Consider the following 21,367-nt stretch of genomic DNA (forward strand, 5'->3'; position numbering starts at 1 on the left):
ATTTTGGTCTGATGTTGCATTGGTTGGACTCAACAGGTGTATTGAGTGGAAGTGAGGTTGAGCTAACTGATAGTGAAGTTATTTTTGGTGGTGAAGCTGTAGTATGTCATGGTGAAGTTATTAGGGAGCTTCTTAGTGAATGTTTAAGAGAAAAGGTTATATTATTGTTTGTTAAAAAGAATGATCTGAAACACTTAAAAAATACTATAGATATCCAGACATTGCATTCTTTGGTCAATTTAAGAAATAATTATGGTCATTTCAAAACAAAGTAAAATAATTGTTTTGAAATGTTCTATGGAAATACCTTTTACAGAAGTCATGTTCGCTCACTGCGGGTGGTCACTATTGTAGTTTTTATTGTGCATGTTGTCGGATGTCTATTTTTATAACCATGGATCAAGATGAGGTTTTTTATGGTTGAAACTTCTTGAAACTGTGTGTTAAGAGCAGTTATGATCTTGCCTTGAGTGTCACGTGGAATTGTGATCGGCACTTTTAGAAATTTGTTGAGGTTGGTGTGTGTTCAAACCTTGTCTAAACTTGTCTGTCTTTAATGGCGGGTGTCACTGGTTTGTCTGGGCAGCAAACAGACTTGTTTCAGTTTCGAGTTGAGTGGAAGGAAAAAGTGTGCTTTGAGCCTGGTTGTGCCTGTGAAATGGTGGAGGAGTTAGTCCACATTTTGTTTGAATGATCTGGGTTTGTTATGCGTGTGGCTCTCTGTGTTTTGTTGGTCATGTGATGAGGAGAATCCTGGGAAAAATTTGTGAAGCAATGATGTGACTGTTTGGTGTTGTGGAGATGTCGGCTCACTTTTGGTTGATGGCCTTTTGGTGTTGCTGGCTGTGGTGCTGGACCATGCTAAGGGTGATTGTGTTGTGGGTGTCGCTCTCCATAATTTGTTGGTCACTTGCTTGGTTACCTGACTTGTGGAGCAACGTTTTGTGGTAGTGCACCACTTGTTGCTGTGACCTTTTGTGTTGGGTAAAATCAGTTCAGATCTGGTTGGATTACTGGTTATTGCTTTTGCGAGTGGTAACTGGGTGAATCCATTTTGATTTGGCTGTGAACTGTGGTAGGTCACTTGTGTGTCAGGTCTGTGTTTGTAAGTGGGTTCTCTCTTCTTAAGGTGCCTTGAACGTGTTGACGCATTAAGGACATGTCCTGTTTTAGCTGCCTTCCATTTTTTTTTGCCAGTCTAACCAGTGACTGGACATGATGGGCACAAAAACTTATGGCTGTGGGACACAAAGGCTGATGTGATGGCAGCCTCCTGAACACCAAGATCTTCGGTAATGTATTACCAGCCCCATCATTTTAAATGTGTTTATTCTTTGAATTTTTAAAGGTTCCCCTTTGGGGCCCTTTTCTTAAGGGTGGGGGTGTTACGGCCCTAGGCCTTGTAAGCTGGGCTGCAGGTGTCTTGTTTGTCTTTGTGCTCCTCCCCTTTACAGGTCCTGCTGATTTGCTAATTTGGAGCATAGGGGACTTGAACCTGGCTGTCTCCGTCTTCTGTGTCGCCTTCAGTGTCCACTCTGCCAATTGACACTTGTGGTGTTTGTTGCCAGGCCTCAGCTCCCCTCCTTTTTGCACATTTGAGTTTGTCTTTGCTTTTGCACTTCAACACTTCCATATGCACTCATACAACACATCCAAGCATTTTCATTACACCACTGATACTGATATCCACAATCCATTGTTGTTTTTGTTAATAAATATTAATTTGAATGCACTTTAACCCCTGCATGGTCTCCCATTTTTGTTATGACCTTGAGCCAGTCGTAACAGGTTATTTTCATTATATTTTCCTGGCATTGTTAGAAATTGTTGTTATTCTGATAGCATACACTGTGAAATCACAACAATAAACTTCAAAATTTGAGTAATACAGTGAATCTGAATGTGTTACCTGTATTATTTTCTGTTGCTGTTCCTATTAGACCTGTAGAAAAACTGTGATCAATGGGTAGCTCAGCCACAAATGCATATACAAATATGAACTTTAACATTTCCATTACCGGCTAACAGGAGAAGGAACACGTGAGGTACCATCCTCTAAGTGTCAGCTTTCTGTGAAATATACATTCAGAATAGAGCCATTTTAATATGTTTTGCAGAGCATTGTAAATCTACTGTTAACATGTGGTTTCTGCTTTTCTCAAAAAAAAAAAAAAATATTACAGCTTACAAATCTTTACTGTTATCTAAGTATCATGACTTAAAGTTACACTTAACAAATTAAAACGGCTCATAAATTAATCTAAGTATCTGGGACTGTATATTTCACTGCTTTCTGGCCCCTGCACTTTGACCCAAAATAGCCCTTTAATGTACTCAGAAAAAACAATAATCTTTTTTTAGTTTTCAGAATATTCATAATTGCATGTTTATAAATATTTGTAGAATAAGATAAGTTGCTTGATAATGACCTTCTCCTATTCCAGAGATGTCCTCTTATTGTAAGAGATTTAATGGTTACCATACATTTGCCAAAATACAGCGATGAAGCAAAGCTCCTAAATGGTTTGAAATTCTCCAAAGTTAGACCACAATTGCTTTTAATTTCTACAAAAATTTTATATAGTGAGTATCCACACACTGCAAAACCAATAAATTAAATATGTACATATTAATATTAATTATAACACATGATATTTTTTCGTATGCATAATTTGCCTCTTCTGTCAGTTTTTTGTCATCATTTACTGAATTCTCATTTAAAGTACCAGGAAACAAAAAGCAAACGTGCATTTAGCAAAATGCATAATAGTAGGAAACATAAATCAGAATACTTACAATTAGGAAATTAAATTCATTTCAACATAGTTGCAAAGTAAACCAACAAGTCTAACTAAGCTTCATTCTGAAAATTTATGATTTGAAAAATATGGAAAGGGCTCTCTTTTCTTCCCACAAATTATTGACTTCTCATCTTTGAAAGTTTAAATTTTAGGTTTGAAACAAGAAATATAAATAAGATAAATAAGTAATATTTTCCCCTTACCTCAGTATAGTCCAATTATCCCACAAGTTCCTTACAGTCACCAGAGTTTGGAAAGAGAAGGCGACAAACACCTTTCTGCCTCAAGCCAGAAAATGGAAATGAGGAGTTATCAGTGCCAGTGGCTTTTTAAAGGAGGCAACACATTATTTCTCTTTCTAACCTAACTAGCTGAACTTGTTTCATCTCTCACTGCATGAAAAGTGGGATTTTCGACAGCTATTGACACTTAGTTCTTCCGTGCGCATCGAGATTGAGGGCTATCGGCAAGAGGTTTTTGTCAGAGTGGAAAATGGTAGAGCACTGCCAAGAATGGTCAAAAACGCTGTGTCCGTGTTCCCCTGTCGCCCCTTGCCCTTGGGACTAGGAGAGGTTTTGTATTTAAATGAAGTTGCTGAGAGCCATGCAAATGCAAATCAACTGTTCAGCACCAGCCTTTTGACTCTCATTCCTGTTGTAGCTAACCCATTTTACCTTCTGTTCACCTGTTTACTAGACCCAGGACCTGGCCAAAACCCCTCAGTGTTATTGAGAAATAATGAGATTTAAGTATAAAACAGGCATTAATGCTGAAAATGTTCTAATGTTACAAAGTCACACAAATGGAACAAATTTAGTGTGACATTCACCATCCAGCACTGAACACACTTAGCTCAACTTAGGGATGTAACCTTAACACTTAAGTGTGCATATCAAAGTACAATTTTCAGGGTAAATCTGATAATATATTGTCAACATTCCATGTCTGTCAAGCTCATCCAAGACTGTGTGATGGAATGCAGACAGCTGTACACATTTCCAAGAGAAGTGTTTCTGCCAATGTGAAAACACTAAGCTTTACATAAAGCATCAGTTGTGTCATCATGACAAAGTTCCAGTCATTTGCACATGTAAAATTTTGGTCATTATAGTATCACAGGCAAATGTTCATGGGATACTAAGTTGATGTTGACTCTTCTGAAATTGTTAAACATAAACTCCAGAGGAAGATTTGCACCGGCGCTAAGGGGTGCTACTGCTAAACCCAACATGAACGAAAATGCCCGTGCGTTGTGTGATATGGTGGAAAATGTCCTATTTCACGGAGTTAACTTTTTCAGTATCGTTTTGATATTAAGCAATGTCCCGGCGGAAAACAACAGATGACACCGCAGTGGTCCAACAAGGCCGAACTCACGGTAAGAAAGCTTTTATGAATAGCAAGTATGTGCAGCAAGGCGAGTTGCTTTGTTTGTTTCTTACAGAAAGCGGTCTGTCATTTTCATAATGCCAAAACAAGTGTAGGGTTTTGTTTTGTATTTTTTATTACATGTGATGTTCTGAACTCTTAAAAATACTCGCATCTTCTTTTATTTTTTTCAGATATGAAAAATGGCCAAGCCTTAACAGCCAGGCTTCAGACCATGGTGCCGAGGCGCTCTTACGGAGTCCGCCAGGACGAAGTGAAATTCAGTAAGTTATGATTTCACATTTAGTCAATAGTGAACACTCGCATATGTGTAAGGAAAACTGATCTTCCAGTTATTTTATGTATTTTGTTATAACGCAATACACCAAGGCAGAGTGTGGTAAGCAGTAGAGATCGACAACACGGAGGACGGATATAAGGACGGAGCCATGAAGCCGGTATGTATTATGTACAGTCACTGCGTTGATTCCCGAATTGTACAATGGCTAGTTGAGAATAATTTTAACTTATTTACTTATGTATTTTTGAGAAAGCAATATATTTGCTACAATATATATTTTTTAAATTTTACATTTATTTCCACAGACTCCACAGAATGGGAGTCACATTTGTGTCAATCAGAATCTTCAGGAACGTTCTGATGTCCGTGATGAGGACAGAGATGCAACTGTGTGTGAGTATCTACTATTTTAGAATGTTGATATTTTATGCTTCAGTATTGTTTATGTACATAATGTAATTATGCTATGTACTGACAATGCACAAAAATGTTTACCAGCTGCATCCAGGACCTACAGCCAGTCATCCAGATGTAGCTCAAGAAAGAAGCAGGTAAGATCTAGAGATGTCACAATTCCTTGAATGATTAAAGTACTGTGATTTATTAAAATCCATCAAGGCAAATTATCTGCCTCAAAGTTTGTTGAATTATGTTTTACTATTTATTACCAACTGCTTTTAATTCTTTTTTTCTTCCAATTGTTTCCAAGTGTTTTCTCTTTTTCATTAAAGTTTTTGTTTTTTGTAAGAATGTATTAATATAATGTTTTTTTGTTTTAATGTCTTATGTGTGCATACTAAGCTGGAAGTTGCCAAACATTTTCACTGTAGTTTCATAAAGACGAAAAAATGCCTGTAGCTCATAATGATTGTCTGTTCTGTATTAACAGCTGATGGAGGAAGGCAGAGAGTACTGGCAGCAGAGGAGGAGGTATTCTGGGAGGATGGCAGCTATGAGGGGATGATGGACTGTGGTGAGGTTGAGACCCCAATTTCCCCCAACCAGGAGCTCAGTGACGTCAGGCCTATACTACAGGAGAGAAGTCGGGTCTACGCTACTGGAGAGAAGTCGGGTCTACGCTACAGGAGAGACGTCGGGTCTTCGCTACAGGAGAGATGTCGGGTCTACGCTACAGGAGAGACGTCGGGTCTACGCTACAGGAGAGACGTCGGGCCTGTCCTGAACATAGCATAATGTTTGATCATGTTTGGACAAAAAAACACTGCCAGATAGTCCAGAAATGGACAAGCGTTTATGTCTTATTTTGTGTGCAAACAGTAAAAAAAAAAATACAATGAAAATAAAGAAAAAAACTTCTGTGCTTCATTTATGTTTATTTATTTTTTATATAGATTTTTAAAAATACAGCATTAAAAATATTAATGATTGGGGCAGGGTTTATTTATAAAGACATAAGTGCTATCCAATGGGCACACATCATCCAACCAATCACATGTCAATGATGAACTGTGATGTCATTGTTTTTCATCCAATGACTGAGAATCCACGTGGGTCTGCTGAAGCGCCTTTGCATATGCTTGGCCAGTGGTCCCCAACCTTTTTATTACTGCGGCCTGGGGAGGGGAGATGTTTTAACTTTCAGATAAGGCTTCTGCATGTTGGTGTTCCCGCTAAAGCCTGAATATGCCCTATTTGGGTTGTAAAATAATAAGTAAAATAAAATAAAGCCTTTAGGTCTTTAAAGGTAATGTTTTATTACATTTTTGATAATATTCAACAGGAATCATTAAAAGTTACTTATTTATTTCTTACCACAGATAATTGTGTCAGAACATTACAGTCTACCATCAAATAATTTATACAATATAGTAATTTAAATTACATAATCCTCATAATAAGCTCATTTTTTCAGCATCAGCATTATACAACATAGCACACTGACTACATTGAGTTTCTTCGGGGGCAATATGGATTTAAATAAGAAAAATGTATTTTGCTGAGTCATGAATTACATTTATCAAGACATATATCACCCATGATAATTTAGACATTTGCATTTTTACATAAAAGCTTTTACTGAATAAAATCAAAGAAATATACATTTAAAGAACAAAAAAAGACATATAAGTTGATTCGTAAATTAAATAAGACATGCCAGTTTGCTTTCTCAATTTTTGACCCACAAGACACATCTTTTTACCACATGTGGTAAGTTTCACAGTGTGCATGTGTTATGTCAAACTTCAATGTTACTGCATGCCTGCTTGCATCAAACGACAATGCATGTGTTTCGAGTACTATGAGTTGATCAGCATCTGTGCCACAGCCACCATGATCAGCGAAAAGAAAGTCAAACTTCCCATCGTGGGTAGAGGAGGACCGCCCGATGCTGAAGATTTGAAAACATTGAAAACAGAATTAAATATATTAGTGAGAAAATTCTTTAGAATTGTATTACAAATTCCACATATGACTTGAAAGAATGCTTGTATGTGAAATTGTGTTTAACTTTTTTATTGCTAATATTTTCGTTTAGCATCACACTTTGTAGTTTTAATGTTAACTCTTTGTTGTACTTCAACGTCTGCATCTCTTGTAACTTACCTAAAACCAGGCTGCCATTTATATAATTCAGTATGTTAGAATTAAGAAGCTCCTTTTCCAGCGCTGACAGAGCAATGTTTAAATTAGGAAGAACAGACGTGCTTCTGAACACTAGAGTCATGTTGGCAATCACAGATCCATTCCTTAAATAGAACAAACAAAAAAATATCTAATTATAGCACCTGAAAAAGCAACCTATTGACAAAACATCAATAAAATATAGACAGCGACAGTAATATGGTCTTACGTGAAGGAATTGACGCGTGAGCGACTGAAACCAGTGAAGAGGCCAAGGCAAATTCTGTTGATCTGAAAGAAAATGAAAACATTAAATTCGCACTGGCACCAAGTAGCACCCAGTAAATGTGCTACTTTTGTAGTAAAATTTGTTCCCATTACATTATAGCATTTACTTAAAAGACCTTTAAATACATCCTAATTTATTTAAGTTTGACAGTTTTATTACACAAAGTGGTTATAATGTAAACTTAAATTACCTCCTTGACCACAGTTGAAGCCAATTGGAGAAATGCTGTTGAAGTGACGTCGGCTAATTCTGTTTGAAAAATCATGTTGAGACCAAATCTCATGAAGAGAAATCCCTCAGTGGCAGTTGGAGGATTTGTGGGTGCTGCAGTCGTAGTCGTGGTTGGGGCTGTTGTAGTTACTGCTGGAGTTACTGGTTTTACAGTAGAAGTTGTAAAATTAGTAACAGTTATTCATTGACAGGGCAAATTACAGCAACCTAGATTAAGCCAAAGGGGATTACAAGCAAAAAATAAATGCAGGAGTAAATCTAACACAACATACTTGTGGCAATTAAATTTTACAAATAAACAAATGGGATATTTCTCATTGTTGTCTCATTAATAAAATAAAAATGATAGGCACAAAAAAGTTTTGGCTATAAAAGAAAATGAATTATCTGGTATAGACTGAATGGATTTTCGTGCTACTGGATTTCTATTTAGTAAAGTCATGCGAACTTCTGGTGAAGTTTCTCTTTGTTATCGAGAAGTAATGTGAATGCAATATAGTGCCTGTGATGATGATGTCATGGTGACTGTCTGGTGAGCAATTAGTGGTGATAAAGTTAAATTAGTGAAAAATACTTTATACTTGTTGTTGTTGGAAATATTGCATTATTATTATTATAATTATTACCATCAAAAAATAAACATCTTTTTAAACTTTAACATTGCATACGTTGCCTATAGGATCAAGCCAAGTAACTGCAGTGCTTTTAATATTTACTTTTCAAGATAACACTCAAAAGAATTTCGCTTTGTTCAATAAGAAAAAAATATCACCTGTTGTCAAATTTGCATTGGTTGGAGGTGAAGTCACATGGCAAACTGCTTTATTAAAAATCATAATCAAGCAAAGTTTCCCTCATATTATATTGCTTTCATAATAGTGCAAAGGAATGTGAATGCAATATGGTGCTTGTGATGCTGATGTCATGGAGTCTGTCTGGTGAGCAATTAGTGGTGGTGAAGTTAGTTTAGTGAAAAGTACAATGAAATACCTCACAAATGTTCTGTTTGTTGGAAAGATATTATTGTTATTATTATTATTATTATTATTAGTAGTACTATTATTATTATTATCACAAGAAAAACATTTAAGAAATCTTTTAGACTTCAGAGCTTGTGGAAGGAATAAACCAAGCTTAGCCTCTCTGGTGCTTTTAATAATTATCTTATACTTCAAGACACAAAAGGACTTTCTTTATTCAATTGGAAAACAGCATCAGCTGTTGGTAGAGTTGCATTGAGTGAATGTACAAAAATCACCTCGTCTCTCTTTTCTAGAGGAAGTTAAACTATAGAAAAGGGCTGTGTCTTGTAGTTACCTGTTGAAATCACAGTTGGAGAAATAGTTGTTGCCGAGACTCCTGCAAAAAAGACAAAGAACATCAGGGCTTTTGGAATAGTTTTTGGTATAAATTTAACTCCAATTGCTCTCCATCTCTTTTATGTAATAAACAACCAGATGAAAAAATAAACTCTTACTTGTCACAACTACACTTGTTGCGTTCAGCGTGAAGTTCAAGCTGGCACTGTCGTTCACCAGAGTCTCTGCAACAGTTCGTGGTTCTGGCACAGAGCTCGCATTTGCAAATATCACATCAGATTCAACGACAATTGAACCTCGTCTGCAAAAAGGAAATTATTATTGTAGTTTTCATTTCTAACAAACATCGTAACAACAACACATTATCTTATATTCTGAATGTTATATTTAAAAATTTAAATCTGGGCACAACTGCCCAATGATTACAGTCACACAACAGAAGACAAAATGTTTGAAAAGTTTATGATCATCAAATAATTTTGTTGGAGTTTTTTCATGCCTCTTTAATAACAATTTCCTGACCAACATCGATATTTACCTGAAAGCTCTGATCAGAACTCGCAGAAAAAACCTGAATCTCCGCCTAAAGATGTCATTCAGCTGAAGAATTGAAAAACAGTAAAAGAAGTAAGTCAGGGGAGACAGTTGATATTCACAAAGAATGTTTAGTTAAGTCTAATTCTTTTACACATGCTGATTATTGTATATTGATGTAGTTTAATTCATTTGATATTTCAATTATGAGACTACAAAAAAATCAGTTATGCTTACTCGACTAGTCAGTGTTTCTGAGAAGCTGACAAACTCTGGAGATCCAGGTGTTTCCAGACCCGAGATAAAAGTTTCTACCAGTGTAAATGTCATCTGGAGCTTTGAATCTGGTGGCACTGTAGTTGTCGCTGGAGTAGCTGGTTATGTTGTTGATATTGAAAAGATTATTATTATTATTATTATTATCACCAAAAAAAAACACCTTATTAAACTTTAACATTACATAGGTTGCCAATAGGAACAAGCCAAGTATCTGCAGTGCTTTTAATATTTACCTCTCAAGATAAACACTCAAAAGAATTTTGCTTTGTTCAATAAGAAAAAAATATCACCTGTTGTCAAAGTTGCATTGGTTGGAGGTTGGGTCGCGCCGGTTACTGGTGTGGTTGCATTGGTTGGAGGTTGGGTCGCGCCGGTTACTGGTGTGGTTGCATTTGCTGTAGGTGAAGTCACATGGGAAACTGATTTAATAAAAACCATAATCAAGCAAAGTCTCCCTCATATTACATTGTATTCATAATAGTGCAAAGTAATGTGAATGCAATATGGTGCTTGTGATGCTGATGTCATGGAGTCTGTCTGGTGAGCAATTAGTGGTGAAGAAGTTAGTTTAGTGAAAAGTACAACCTCACAAATGTTCTGTTTGTTGGAAAGATATTATTATTATTATTATTATTATTATTATTATTATTATTATCACAAGAAAAACATTTAAGAAATCTTTTAGACTTCAGAGCTTGTGGAAGGAATAAACCAAGCTTAGCCTGTCTGGTGCTTTTAATAATTATCTTATACTTCATGACACAAAAGGACTTTCTTTATTCAATTGGAAAACAGCATCAGCTGTTGGTAGAGTTGCATTGAGTGAATGTACAAAAATCACCTCGTCTCTCTTTTCTAGAGGAAGTTAAACTATAGAAAAGGGCTGTGTCTTGTAGTTACCTGTTGAATTCACAGTTGGAGAAATAGTTGTTGCCGAGACTGCTGCAAAAAAGACAAAGAACATCAGGGCTTTTGGAATAGTTCTTGGTATAAATTTAACTCCAATTGCTCTCCATCTCTTTTATGTAATAAACAACCAGATGAAAAAATAAACTCTTACTTGTCACAACTACACTTGTTGCGTTCAGCGTGAAGTTCAAGCTGGCACTGTCGTTCACCAGAGTCTCTGCAACAGTTCGTGGTTCTGGCACAGAGCTCGCATTTGCAAATATCACATCAGATTCAACGACAATTGAACCTCGTCTGCAAAAAGGAAATTATTATTGTAGTTTTCATTTCTAACAAACATCGTAACAACAACACATTATCTTATCTTCTGAATGTTATATTTTAAAATTTTAATTTGGGCACAACTGCCCAATGATTAGAGTCACACAACAGAAGACAAAATGTTTGAAAAGTTTATGATCATCAAATAATTTTGTTGGAGTTTTTTCATGCCTCTTTAATAACAATTTCCTGACCAACATCGATATTTACCTGAAAGCTTTGATCAGAACTCGCAGGAACAAAAACCTGAATCTCCGCCTATAGATGTCATTCAGCTGAAGAATTGAAAAACAGTAAAAGAAGTAAGTCAGGGGAGACAGTTGATATTCACAAAGAATGTTTAGTTAACAAGTCTAATTCTTTTACACATGCTGATCTTGTCATTGTATATTGATGTAGTTTAATTCATTTGATATTTCAATTATGAGACTACAAAAAAATCAGTTATGCTTACTTGACTAGTCAGTGTTGTTGACAAGCTGACAAACTCTGGAGATCCAGGTGTTTCCAGACCCGAGATAAAAGTTTTTACCAGTGTAAATGTCATCTGGAGCTTTGAATCTGGTGGCACTGGAGTTGTCGCTGGAGTAGCTGGTTATGTTTTTGATATTGAAAAGATTATATTTATTAATTATTATTATTATTATTATTATTATTATTATTATTATTATTATTTATTATCACCAAAAAATAAACACCTTATTAAACTTTAACATTACATAGGTTGCCAATAGGAACAAGCCAAGTATCTGCAGTGCTTTTAATATTTACCTTTCAAGATAAACACTCAAAAGAATTTTGCTTTGTTCAATAAGAAAAAAATATCACCTGTTGTCAAAGTTGCATTGGTTGGAGGTTGGGTCGCGCCGGTTACTGGTGTGGTTGCATTGGTTGGAGGTTGGGTCGCGCCGGTTACTGGGGTGGTTGCATTGGTTGGAGGTTGGGTCACACCGGTTACTGGTGTGGTTGCATTGGTTGGAGGTTGGGTCACACCGGTTACTGGTGTGGTTGCATTGGTTGAAGGTTGGGTCGCGCCGGTTACTGGTGTGGTTGCATTGGTTGGAGGTTGGGTCACACCGGTTACTGGTGTGGTTGCATTGGTTGAAGGTTGGGTCGCGCCGGTTACTGGTGTGGTTGCATTGGTTGAAGGTTGGGTCGCGCCGGTTACTTGTGTGGTTGCATTTGCTGTAGGTGAAGTCACATGGGAAACTGATTTAATAAAAACCATAATCAAGCAAAGTCTCCCTCATATTACATTGTATTCATAATACTGCAAAGTAATGTGAATGCAACATGGTGCTTGTGATGCTGATGTCATGGAGTCTGTCTGGTGAGCAATTAGTGGTGATGAAGTTAGTTTAGTGAAAAGTACAATGAAATACCTCACAAATGTTCTGTTTGTTGAAAAGATATTATTATTATTATTATTATTATTATTATCATCACAAGAAAAACATTTAAGAAATCTTTTAGACTTCAGAGCTTGTGGAAGGAATAAACCAAGCTTAGCCTCTCTGGTGCTTTTAATAATTATCTTATACTTCATGACACAAAAGGACTTTCTTTATTCAATTGGAAAACAGCATCAGCTGTTGGTAGAGTTGCATTGAGTGAATGTGCAAAAATCACCTCGTCTCTCTTTTCTAGAGGAAGTTAAACTATAGAAAAGGGCTGTGTCTTGTAGTTACCTGTTGAATTCACAGTTGGAGCAATAGTTGTTGCCGAGATTTCTCGGCAACAACTATGTGAATGCAATGTGAATGCAATATGGTGTTTGGGATGTTGTTGTCATGGAGTCTGTCTGGTGAGCAATTAGTGGTGGTAAAGTTAGTTTAGTGAAAAGTACAATAAAATACCTCGCAAATGTTCTGTTTGTTGGAATTATATTATTATTATTTTCACAAAAAACAATAAAAGTCTTTAAGACTTCAAAGGTTCAGTATTAAGTTTAATAAAACCAGATCTGGGTTTTTAACATAAGATGCAGATTGAAATGTACCATTCCTCCTTCACACTGCTGTTCTCTGATCTTTCCATAACCTTCCATTCATAGATTTTAGTTTTGCTTCATTTGAAGCCAAACTATAACCTGCTGGTGATCTTATAATGACTGTCAATGGGTGATTCTGATGGGTCAGGTTAAAGTTGCATTGAGAGGAGGCGATGCTATGTAGGTTGCTGTAGATTTTGGTCTGATGGTGAAGGTGTATTGAATGTAAGTGAGGTTGAACTAACTGATAGTGAAGTTATATTTGGTGGTGAAGTATGTCATGGTGATGTCATGTTCATTATTAGGGAGCTTGTTAATGAATGTTTATGAGTATATTATTGTTTGTTCAAAAGAATGATGTGAAACACTTAAAAATACTATAAATTACCAGACATTACATTCATTGGTCATTTTAAGAAACAATTATGGTCTGGTAAAAAAACAAAACAAAGCATAATAATTGTTTTCAAATGTTCTATGGAAATACCTGTTGCAGAAGTCATATTTGCTGTTGTCGGTGTTGTTGTAGCTGTAGTTGGGACTGGAGGTGGTTGAGTTGGTACTACAACTAAAAAGAAAAAAAACACATCAGTGACTGCTATTATTTATTGGTAGTGCTGGAAATCTCCCACTTCTAAGCTTTTAGGTGGAGCTTATATATATATAAGGCTTTATGTTAGTTATTATATCAAGCCTTTGGAGTTAGATGAACAAGTATTGTTAATGCTTGATGATTTGGTAAAATAGATAAATCCGATTACTGAGGTGAATACGTTTATTTGCTCTTTGAGTTTGGAAACCTCCTGGGATCCCTCAAAAGAACTCAGTATCCTCTGACCACAGCTAACTAATGACACAAAAACACAGACATGAAAAATTAATTCAGAGATAGAGAGGACCAAAGCATAAACCTGCCTCAACTAGACTATCCTGACCACCTAAATCCCTGTATCATACTCAAGCAGCAGCACCAAAACTGCAATCATCAGCAGAGTGATCAGAAACCCAGAGAGAAATCTCCAAGTACTACCATGTTAATGCAATCACAGAGAGCTGTGTAGAAAAAACATGTCTTGATTTGATTGGAGGTGCTTTGCTTAGTTAAAGTGAAGAGTTAAAGATAGAGGAAATAAGGGCAGATCAGAGTCTTTCCCTACATGAAACAGAACACTTAAAGAAACACAAATTTAGCAGTTTCAACATTTTGAAAGTGGAAGCAAACTTTACCTTCTGCAGCAATACTAGTTGCATTGACAGTTAAGTTGAAACCTGGGCTGGCGCTTGCATTCCTTAAAGTTTCCACAACATCACTGGTATTTGGTAGTGCTGTCTCATTATTGAAAACCAGCTCAGAGTCAACTACAATTGATCCTTGTCTGCAACAGAAATAAAACATATTTCAAATAGTTTATATATATTTTGTAAACTATATCAGGCAGATATAAAGCAACAAGAGCTTTTGTAATGACTGAAATGACAAGGAACATTTTGCATGAAATCATAACTATGCTGCTTTTAAAAATCCAGTTGCTTGAAATGTCTTATTTATACCTGAATTCTTTGATGACAGTTCGAATGAATTTAGCCCCAAATCTTTTGGAATAGACTCCATCGAGCTGTTAAAAATTTTAGGAGAGAAAAAAAACAGTAAATAGATATATATCATGATGTCATACATCATGGTGTTTTGCAAAAATGGCACACTGGGAATTATCTAATGTTGCAATGTCTTGGAATGCCGGGCTTTTAAAGCTTAAAATATTGTAATGCCATGAAGAATATGACAAACAATTATAAACGATAAGAACCAAACTTACCTCAGCAGTCACTCTTTTCTCAAGGTTTTTGAACTCTGGTGATTCTTTATTTGACAACGCCGAATTGAATGTTTCCACTACCTTAAACAGTAACCTCAGTATTGGCTTTGGTGGTGGGGCAGAAGTTGTAGTTGTAGTTGTAGCAAGAGTTGTCGTAGTTGTAGTTGTTGATGGTAATGTTGCTGGGGAAGTTGCAATGGGAGGTGCTGACGTTTTGCTTACAGGTGACACAGTTGCATTGAATGAAGGTGAGGTGATGTTGGCAGCTGGTGATGTTGGAAAGACCAGTACAGAAGTTGTATTGACTGTTGGTGACATTGTAATATTATAAATATGCTACAAAGGAGCATTTTCTGAATCGAGCAAAAAGAGTTTAGTATTATAAATAATCACTACGTAACTTGATAATTTCTCTCAATAAACATTCAAAGCATTAACGGTTCAAAAGATTATTTGAATCATTAATGCTCTTAGAGTTAGGGAAATTTCTAGTGAATGACTTTACGCAACATAAACATCACATTGAGATTATATTAGGTGGTTCAGATATATTTCTTGATAAACAGGCACTGACCCAAGTAGAACTTCAAACACATGGTTAAGGAGCATCATGTTCAATCAAACTTTAAATAACTACCTGGTAGTGATGTGGAAATGGGTGTTGAGGTGATGTTGGCTGCTGGTGATGTTGCACTGACTGGCACAGAAGTTGCAGTGAGTGGAGGTGAGGTGATGTTGGCTGTTTGTGATGTCGCACTGACTGGCACAGAAGTTGCAGTGACTGGAGGTGAGGTGATGTTGGCTGCTGGTGATGTTGCACTGACTGGCACAGAAGTTGCAGTGACTGTAGGTGAGGTAATGTTGGCTATTTGTGATGTTGCACTGACTGGCACAGAAGTTGCAGTGACTGTAGGTGAGGTGATGTTGGCTATTTGTGATGTTGCACTGACTGGCACAGAAGTTGCAGTGACTGGAGGTGAGGTGATGTTGGCTATTTGTGATGTCGCACTGACTGGCACAGAAGTTGCAGTGACTGGAGGTGAGGTGATGTTGGCTGCTGGTGATGTTGCACTGACTGGCACAGAAGTTGCAGTGACTGGAGGTGAGGTGATGTTGGCTGCTGGTGATGTTCCACTGACTGGCACAGAAGTTTCAGTGAGTGGAGGTGAGGTGATGTTGGCTATTTGTGATGTCGCATTGACTGGCACAGAAGTTGCAGTGACTGGAGGTGAGGTGATGTTGGCTGGTGGTGATGTTCCACTGACTGGCACAGAAGTTTCAGTGAGTGGAGGTGAGGTGATGTTGGCTGCTGGTGATGTTGCACTGACTGATACAGAAGTTGCAGTGAGTGGAGGTGAGGTGATGTTGGCTGCTGGTGATGTTGCACTGACTGGCACAGAAGTTGTGTCTGGTGTTGGTGAGGCTGCATTAAGTTGTGATGAAGTCATGTTGAATATTAGGGAGGTTATTTGTGAAAGTTCATGAGGTAAGAATATATAACATTTAGCTTAATATAATTACATAAAACAGTTTTCAAAATATCACCGCTGTCCATACATTGCATTCATTGTTCATTTTAAAAGATAATTAAATAACTACGGTTTGTTAAAATAATGAAAGCACAATATTCTTTTTCAAATAATAGAAAATACCTGTTATGGATGTCATGCTCACTGATGTTGTAGGCGTAGTTGGGATGGTAGTTGTTGGTAATGGAGTTGTAGGTGTTACAACTAAAAGAAGAAAAAATAAAGAAATGACATATCTGTGACTCTGCTATTGGTTATTGGCTGTTCTTGAATTTGTTCTGAACTTTGTTCTCACACTTGGTTTTCTTGGAGTAAGACTGAGCTGTGAATGTGACAAGTTTTTAACGTGAGATATTTCTAGCACTTTTTTATTGTGAAAAATCAAATTCTTTACTCTATAAACTTTGCAGTAAATTGAACAAGCTTCATTATTAATGCCTGATGTTTTACTTTAACAAATTGATACAATTGCTAAGGTGAGAACGTTTATTTGCTCTTTATGTTTGGAAGACTTCCTGATACTAGGTATGCTAGGTGTCCTCTTCCACTGCTAACTAATAATTGTGCCAACACAAACAAGGATAATTTACAATAAAATATTAAAATGTATCCAAAGTGACTCTTCCAGGTCTAAGAGGTTAATATTCAAAAAACCATGGGGTTGATTTTGGATTGCAGGTTAGGTAGAACATAAACTCTAGGACTAGGACTAGCAGATTTAAAACAAGAGTGAGGAAGTCTGAATCAAAAAATCCTAACCACGTTATAAAGCTACTCTGAAGTACCCTGAGCACTTAAATCACTCTGTAGTACTCATGCAGCACCATGAAAACTGTAAGTACCTGTAGAGTGAACAGAACCCTAGAGAGAATTATCTGTGTTTACACAATCACAGAAACCAGAGTAGAAAAAATGTCTTGCTATGCATGCAAATGTTTTACTTAATTAAAGTGAGATACATCTGAGCAGAGTTAGATGCAGAAAAATTGAAGGTTTGAGTCTCTTTCTGGAAGTCTTGGCAACCCTGCAAACACTACATGAAGCAAAAGCATTTATAAGAATAAGAATAGATTTAGCAGTGTCAGTCAGAATTTATGCTAGTCAAAATTTTTAAGTGGAAGTAAATAGTACAATTTTTCAAAGCCTTTTATCCCACTTCTAAGCTTTTAGGTGGAGCTTAGATATATATAATGCTTTATATAGTATACGTTAGTTATTATATCAAGCCTTTGGAATTATATGAACAAGTATTGTTAATGCTTGATGATTTGGTAAAATTGATAAATCAGATTACTGAGGTGAATACGTTTGTTTGCTCTTTGAGTTTGGAAAACTCCTGGGATCCCTCAAAAGAACTCAGTATCCTCTGACCACAGCTAACTAATGACACAGAAACACAGACATGAAAAATTGATTCAGAGATAGAGAGGACCAAAGCATAAACCTGCCTCAACTAGACTATCCTGACCATCTAACCCCTGTAACATACTCAAGCATCAGCACCAAAACTGCAATCATCAGCAGAGTGATCAGAAACCCAATTAATCTGTGATTAATACAATCACAGAGAGCTGTGTAGAAAAAAAAAAGTCTTGCTTTGATTGGAGGTGCTTTGCTTAGTTAAAGTGAAGAGTTAAAGATAGAGGAAATAAGGGCAGATCAGAGTCTTTCCCTACATGAAACAGAACACTTAAAGAAACACAAATTTAGCAGTTTCAACATTTTGAAAGTGGAAGCAAACTTTACCTTCTGCAGCAATACTAGTTGCATTGACAGTTAAGTTGAAACCTGGGCTGGCGCTTGCATTCCTTAAAGTTTCCACAACATCACTGGTATTTGGTAGTGCTGTCTCATTATTGAAAACCAGCTCAGAGTCAACTACAATTGATCCTTGTCTGCAACAGAAATAAAACATATTTCAAATAGTTTATATATATTTTGTAAACTATATCAGGCAGATATAAAGCAACAAGAGCCTTTGTCATGACTGAAATGACAAGGAACATTTTGCATGAAATCATAACTATGCTGCTTTTAAAAATCCAGTTGCTTGAAATGTCTTATTTATACCTGAATTCTTTGATGACAGTTCGGTTGAATATAGGCCCAAATCTTTTGGAATAGACTCCATCGAGCTGTTAAAAATTTTAGGAGAGAAAAAAAAACAGTAAATAGATATATATCATGATGTCATACATCATGGTGTTTTGCAAAAATGGCACACTGGGAATTAAATAATGTTGCAATGTCTTGGAATGCCGGGCTTTTAAAGCTTAAAATATTGTAATGCCATGAAGAACATGACAAACAATTATAAACGATAAGAACCAAACTTACCTCAACAGTCACTCTTTTCTCAAGGTTTTTGAACTCTGGTGATCCTTTATCTGACAACGCCGGTTTGAATGTTTCCTGTACCTTAAACTCTAACCTCAGTATTGGCCTTGGTGGTGGGGCAGGTGTTGTAGTTGTAGTTGTAGCAAGAGTTGTCGTAGTTGTAGTTGTAGTTGTAGGTAATGTTGTTGGGGAAGTTGCGATGGTAGGTGCTGACGTTTCGCTTACAGGTGACATAGTTGCATTGAATGTAGGTGAGGTGATGTCAACTGTAGGCGATATTGCACTGACTGACACAGAAGTTTCAGTGACTGGAGGTGAGGTGATGTTGGCAGCTGGTGATGTTGAAATGACTGGAGCAGAAGTTGCATTGAGAGGAGTCGGGGTTGTGTCAACTTCTGGTGCTGTTGGAAAGACCAGTACAGAAGTTGTATTGACTGTTGGTGAGATTGTAATATTATAAATATGCTATATAGGAGCATTTTCTAAATCGAGCAAAAAGAGTTTAGTATTATAAATAATCACTATGTAACTTGATCATTTCTCTCAATAAACATTCAAAGCATTGACGGTTCAAAAGATTATTTGTAATTGCACTGAGTACTCAGAGTTAGGGAAATTGCTAGTGAATTAATTTTCGCAGCATAAACATCATATTGAGATTATATTAGGTGGTTCAGATATATTTCTTGATAAACAGGCACTGACCCAAGTAGAACTTCAAACACATGGTTAAGGAGCATCACGTTCAATCAAACTTTAAATAACTACCTGGTAGTGATGTGGAAATGGGTGTTGAGGTTATGTTGACTGTTGTTGAGCTCCTGGTGATTGTTGGTGAGGTTCCATTGAATTGAGTTGAGGTGATGTCAACTGTAGGCGATGTTGCACTGACTGGCACAGAAGTTGTAGTGAGTGGAGGTGAGGTGATGTTGGCTGTTTGTGATGTTGCACTGACTGGCACAGAAGTTTCAGTGAGTGGAGGTGAGGTGATGTTGGCTGTTTGTGATGTCGCATTGACTGGCACAGAAGTTTCAGTGAGTGGAGGTGAGGTGATGTTGGCTGTTTGTGATGTTGCACTGACTGGCACAGAAGTTTCAGTGAGTGGAGGTGAGGTGATGTTGGCTGTTTGTGATGTCGCATTGACTGGCACAGAAGTTTCAGTGAGTGGAGGTGAGGTGATGTTGGCTGCTGGTGATGTTGCACTGACTGATACAGAAGTTGCAGTGAGTGGAGGTGAGGTGATGTTGGCTGCTGGTGATGTCGCACTGACTGGCACAGAAGTTGTGTCTGGTGTTGGTGAGGCTGCATTAAGTTGTGATGAAGTCATGTTGAATATTAGGGGGGTTATTTGTGAAAGTTCATGAGGTAAGAATATATAACATTTAGCTTAATATAATTACATAAAACAGTTTTCAAAATATCACCGCTGTCCATACATTGCATTCATTGTTCATTTTAAAAGATAATTAAATAACCACGGTTTGTTAAAATAATGAAAGCACAATATTCTTTTTCAAATAATAGAAAATACCTGTTATGGATGTCATGCTCACTGATGTAGGCGTAGCTGGGATGGTAGTTGTTGGTAATGGAGTTGTAAGAATTACAACTAAAAGAAGAAAAAATAAAGAAATGACATATCTGTGACTCTGCTATTGGTTATTGGCTGTTCTTGAATTTGTTCTGAACTTTGTTCTCACACTTGGTTTTCTTGGAGTAAGACTGAGCTGTGAATGTGACAAGTTTTTAACGTGAGATATTTCTAGCACGTTTTTATTGTGAAAAATCAAATTCTTTACTCTATAAACTTTGCAGTAAATTGAACAAGCTTCATTATTAATGCCTGATGTTTTACTTTAACAAATTGATACAATTGCTAAGGTGAGAACGTTTATTTGCTCTTTATGTTTGGAGGACTTCCTGATACTAGGTATGCTAGGTGTCCTCTTCCACTGCTAACTAATAATTGTGCCAACACAAACAAGGATAATTTACAATAAAATATTAAAATGTATCCAAAGTGACTCTTCCAGGTCTAAGAGGTTAATATTCAAAAAACCATGGGGTTGATTTTGGATTGCAGGTTAGGTAGAACATAAACTCTAGGACTAGGACTAGCAGATTTAAAACAAGAGTGAGGAAGTCTGAATCAAAAAATCCTAACCACGTTATAAAGCTACTCTGAAGTACCCTGAGCACTTAAATCACTCTGTAGTACTCATGCAGCACCATGAAAACTGTAAGTACCTGTAGAGTGAACAGAACCCTAGAGAGAATTATCTGTGTTTACACAATCACAGAAACCAGAGTAGAAAAAATGTCTTGCTATGCATGCAAATGTTTTACTTAATTAAAGTGAGATACATCTGAGCAGAGTTAGATGCAGAAAAATTGAAGGTTTGAGTCTCTTTCTGGAAGTCTTGGCAACCCTGCAAACACTACATGAAGCAAAAGCATTTATAAGAATAAGAATAGATTTAGCAGTGTCAGTCAGAATTTATGCTAGTCAAAATTTTTAAGTAGAAGTAAATAGTACATTTTTTCATAGCCTTTTATCCCACTTCTAAGCTTTTAGGTGGAGCTTAGATATATATAATGCTTTATATAGTATACGTTAGTTATTATATCAAGCCTTTGGAATTATATGAACAAGTATTGTTAATGCTTGATGATTTGGTAAAATTGATAAATCAGATTACTGAGGTGAATACGTTTGTTTGCTCTTTGAGTTTGGAAAACTCCTGGGATCCCTCAAAAGA

General features: G+C 36.6%; 1 protein-coding gene across 3 annotated transcripts in view; it reads right to left on the reverse strand.

Annotated features, from left to right (window-relative positions):
* Positions 1 to 6,160: 6,160 nt before the first annotated feature.
* The window catches only part of LOC106928608 (uncharacterized), a 28,413-nt gene continuing 13,206 nt past the window's right edge, over positions 6,161 to 21,367 (reverse strand). The window contains exons 30-54 of one of the 3 annotated variants that reach the window (XM_088004315.1): positions 20,140 to 20,217; positions 19,377 to 19,910; positions 18,609 to 19,009; positions 18,342 to 18,406; positions 18,018 to 18,166; positions 16,395 to 16,475; positions 15,380 to 16,165; positions 14,743 to 15,047; positions 14,477 to 14,541; positions 14,153 to 14,301; positions 13,413 to 13,493; positions 11,764 to 12,120; positions 11,390 to 11,526; positions 11,146 to 11,210; positions 10,766 to 10,908; positions 10,606 to 10,647; positions 9,996 to 10,100; positions 9,664 to 9,800; positions 9,431 to 9,492; positions 9,051 to 9,193; positions 8,891 to 8,932; positions 7,533 to 7,714; positions 7,283 to 7,344; positions 7,036 to 7,178; positions 6,161 to 6,820 (exon numbers count right to left, since the gene is read on the reverse strand). In XM_088004315.1, coding sequence (XP_087860441.1) covers positions 6,729 to 6,820; positions 7,036 to 7,178; positions 7,283 to 7,344; positions 7,533 to 7,714; positions 8,891 to 8,932; positions 9,051 to 9,193; positions 9,431 to 9,492; positions 9,664 to 9,800; positions 9,996 to 10,100; positions 10,606 to 10,647; positions 10,766 to 10,908; positions 11,146 to 11,210; positions 11,390 to 11,526; positions 11,764 to 12,120; positions 13,413 to 13,493; positions 14,153 to 14,301; positions 14,477 to 14,541; positions 14,743 to 15,047; positions 15,380 to 16,165; positions 16,395 to 16,475; positions 18,018 to 18,166; positions 18,342 to 18,406; positions 18,609 to 19,009; positions 19,377 to 19,910; positions 20,140 to 20,217 — 4,406 coding nt within the window. In that variant the 3' untranslated portion in view covers positions 6,161 to 6,728. The remainder of the gene's footprint in view (positions 6,821 to 7,035; positions 7,179 to 7,282; positions 7,345 to 7,532; positions 7,715 to 8,890; positions 8,933 to 9,050; positions 9,194 to 9,430; positions 9,493 to 9,663; positions 9,801 to 9,995; positions 10,101 to 10,605; positions 10,648 to 10,765; positions 10,909 to 11,145; positions 11,211 to 11,389; positions 11,527 to 11,763; positions 12,121 to 13,412; positions 13,494 to 14,152; positions 14,302 to 14,476; positions 14,542 to 14,742; positions 15,048 to 15,379; positions 16,166 to 16,394; positions 16,476 to 18,017; positions 18,167 to 18,341; positions 18,407 to 18,608; positions 19,010 to 19,376; positions 19,911 to 20,139; positions 20,218 to 21,367) is intronic. The other 2 variants (XM_088004318.1, XM_088004322.1) reach the window with 2 other exon arrangements.

This window comes from Poecilia mexicana, unplaced genomic scaffold (assembly GCF_051168715.1).
Source record: "Poecilia mexicana isolate PSO_F unplaced genomic scaffold, ASM5116871v1 scaffold_1, whole genome shotgun sequence".
Lineage (NCBI taxonomy): Eukaryota > Metazoa > Chordata > Actinopteri > Cyprinodontiformes > Poeciliidae > Poecilia > Poecilia mexicana.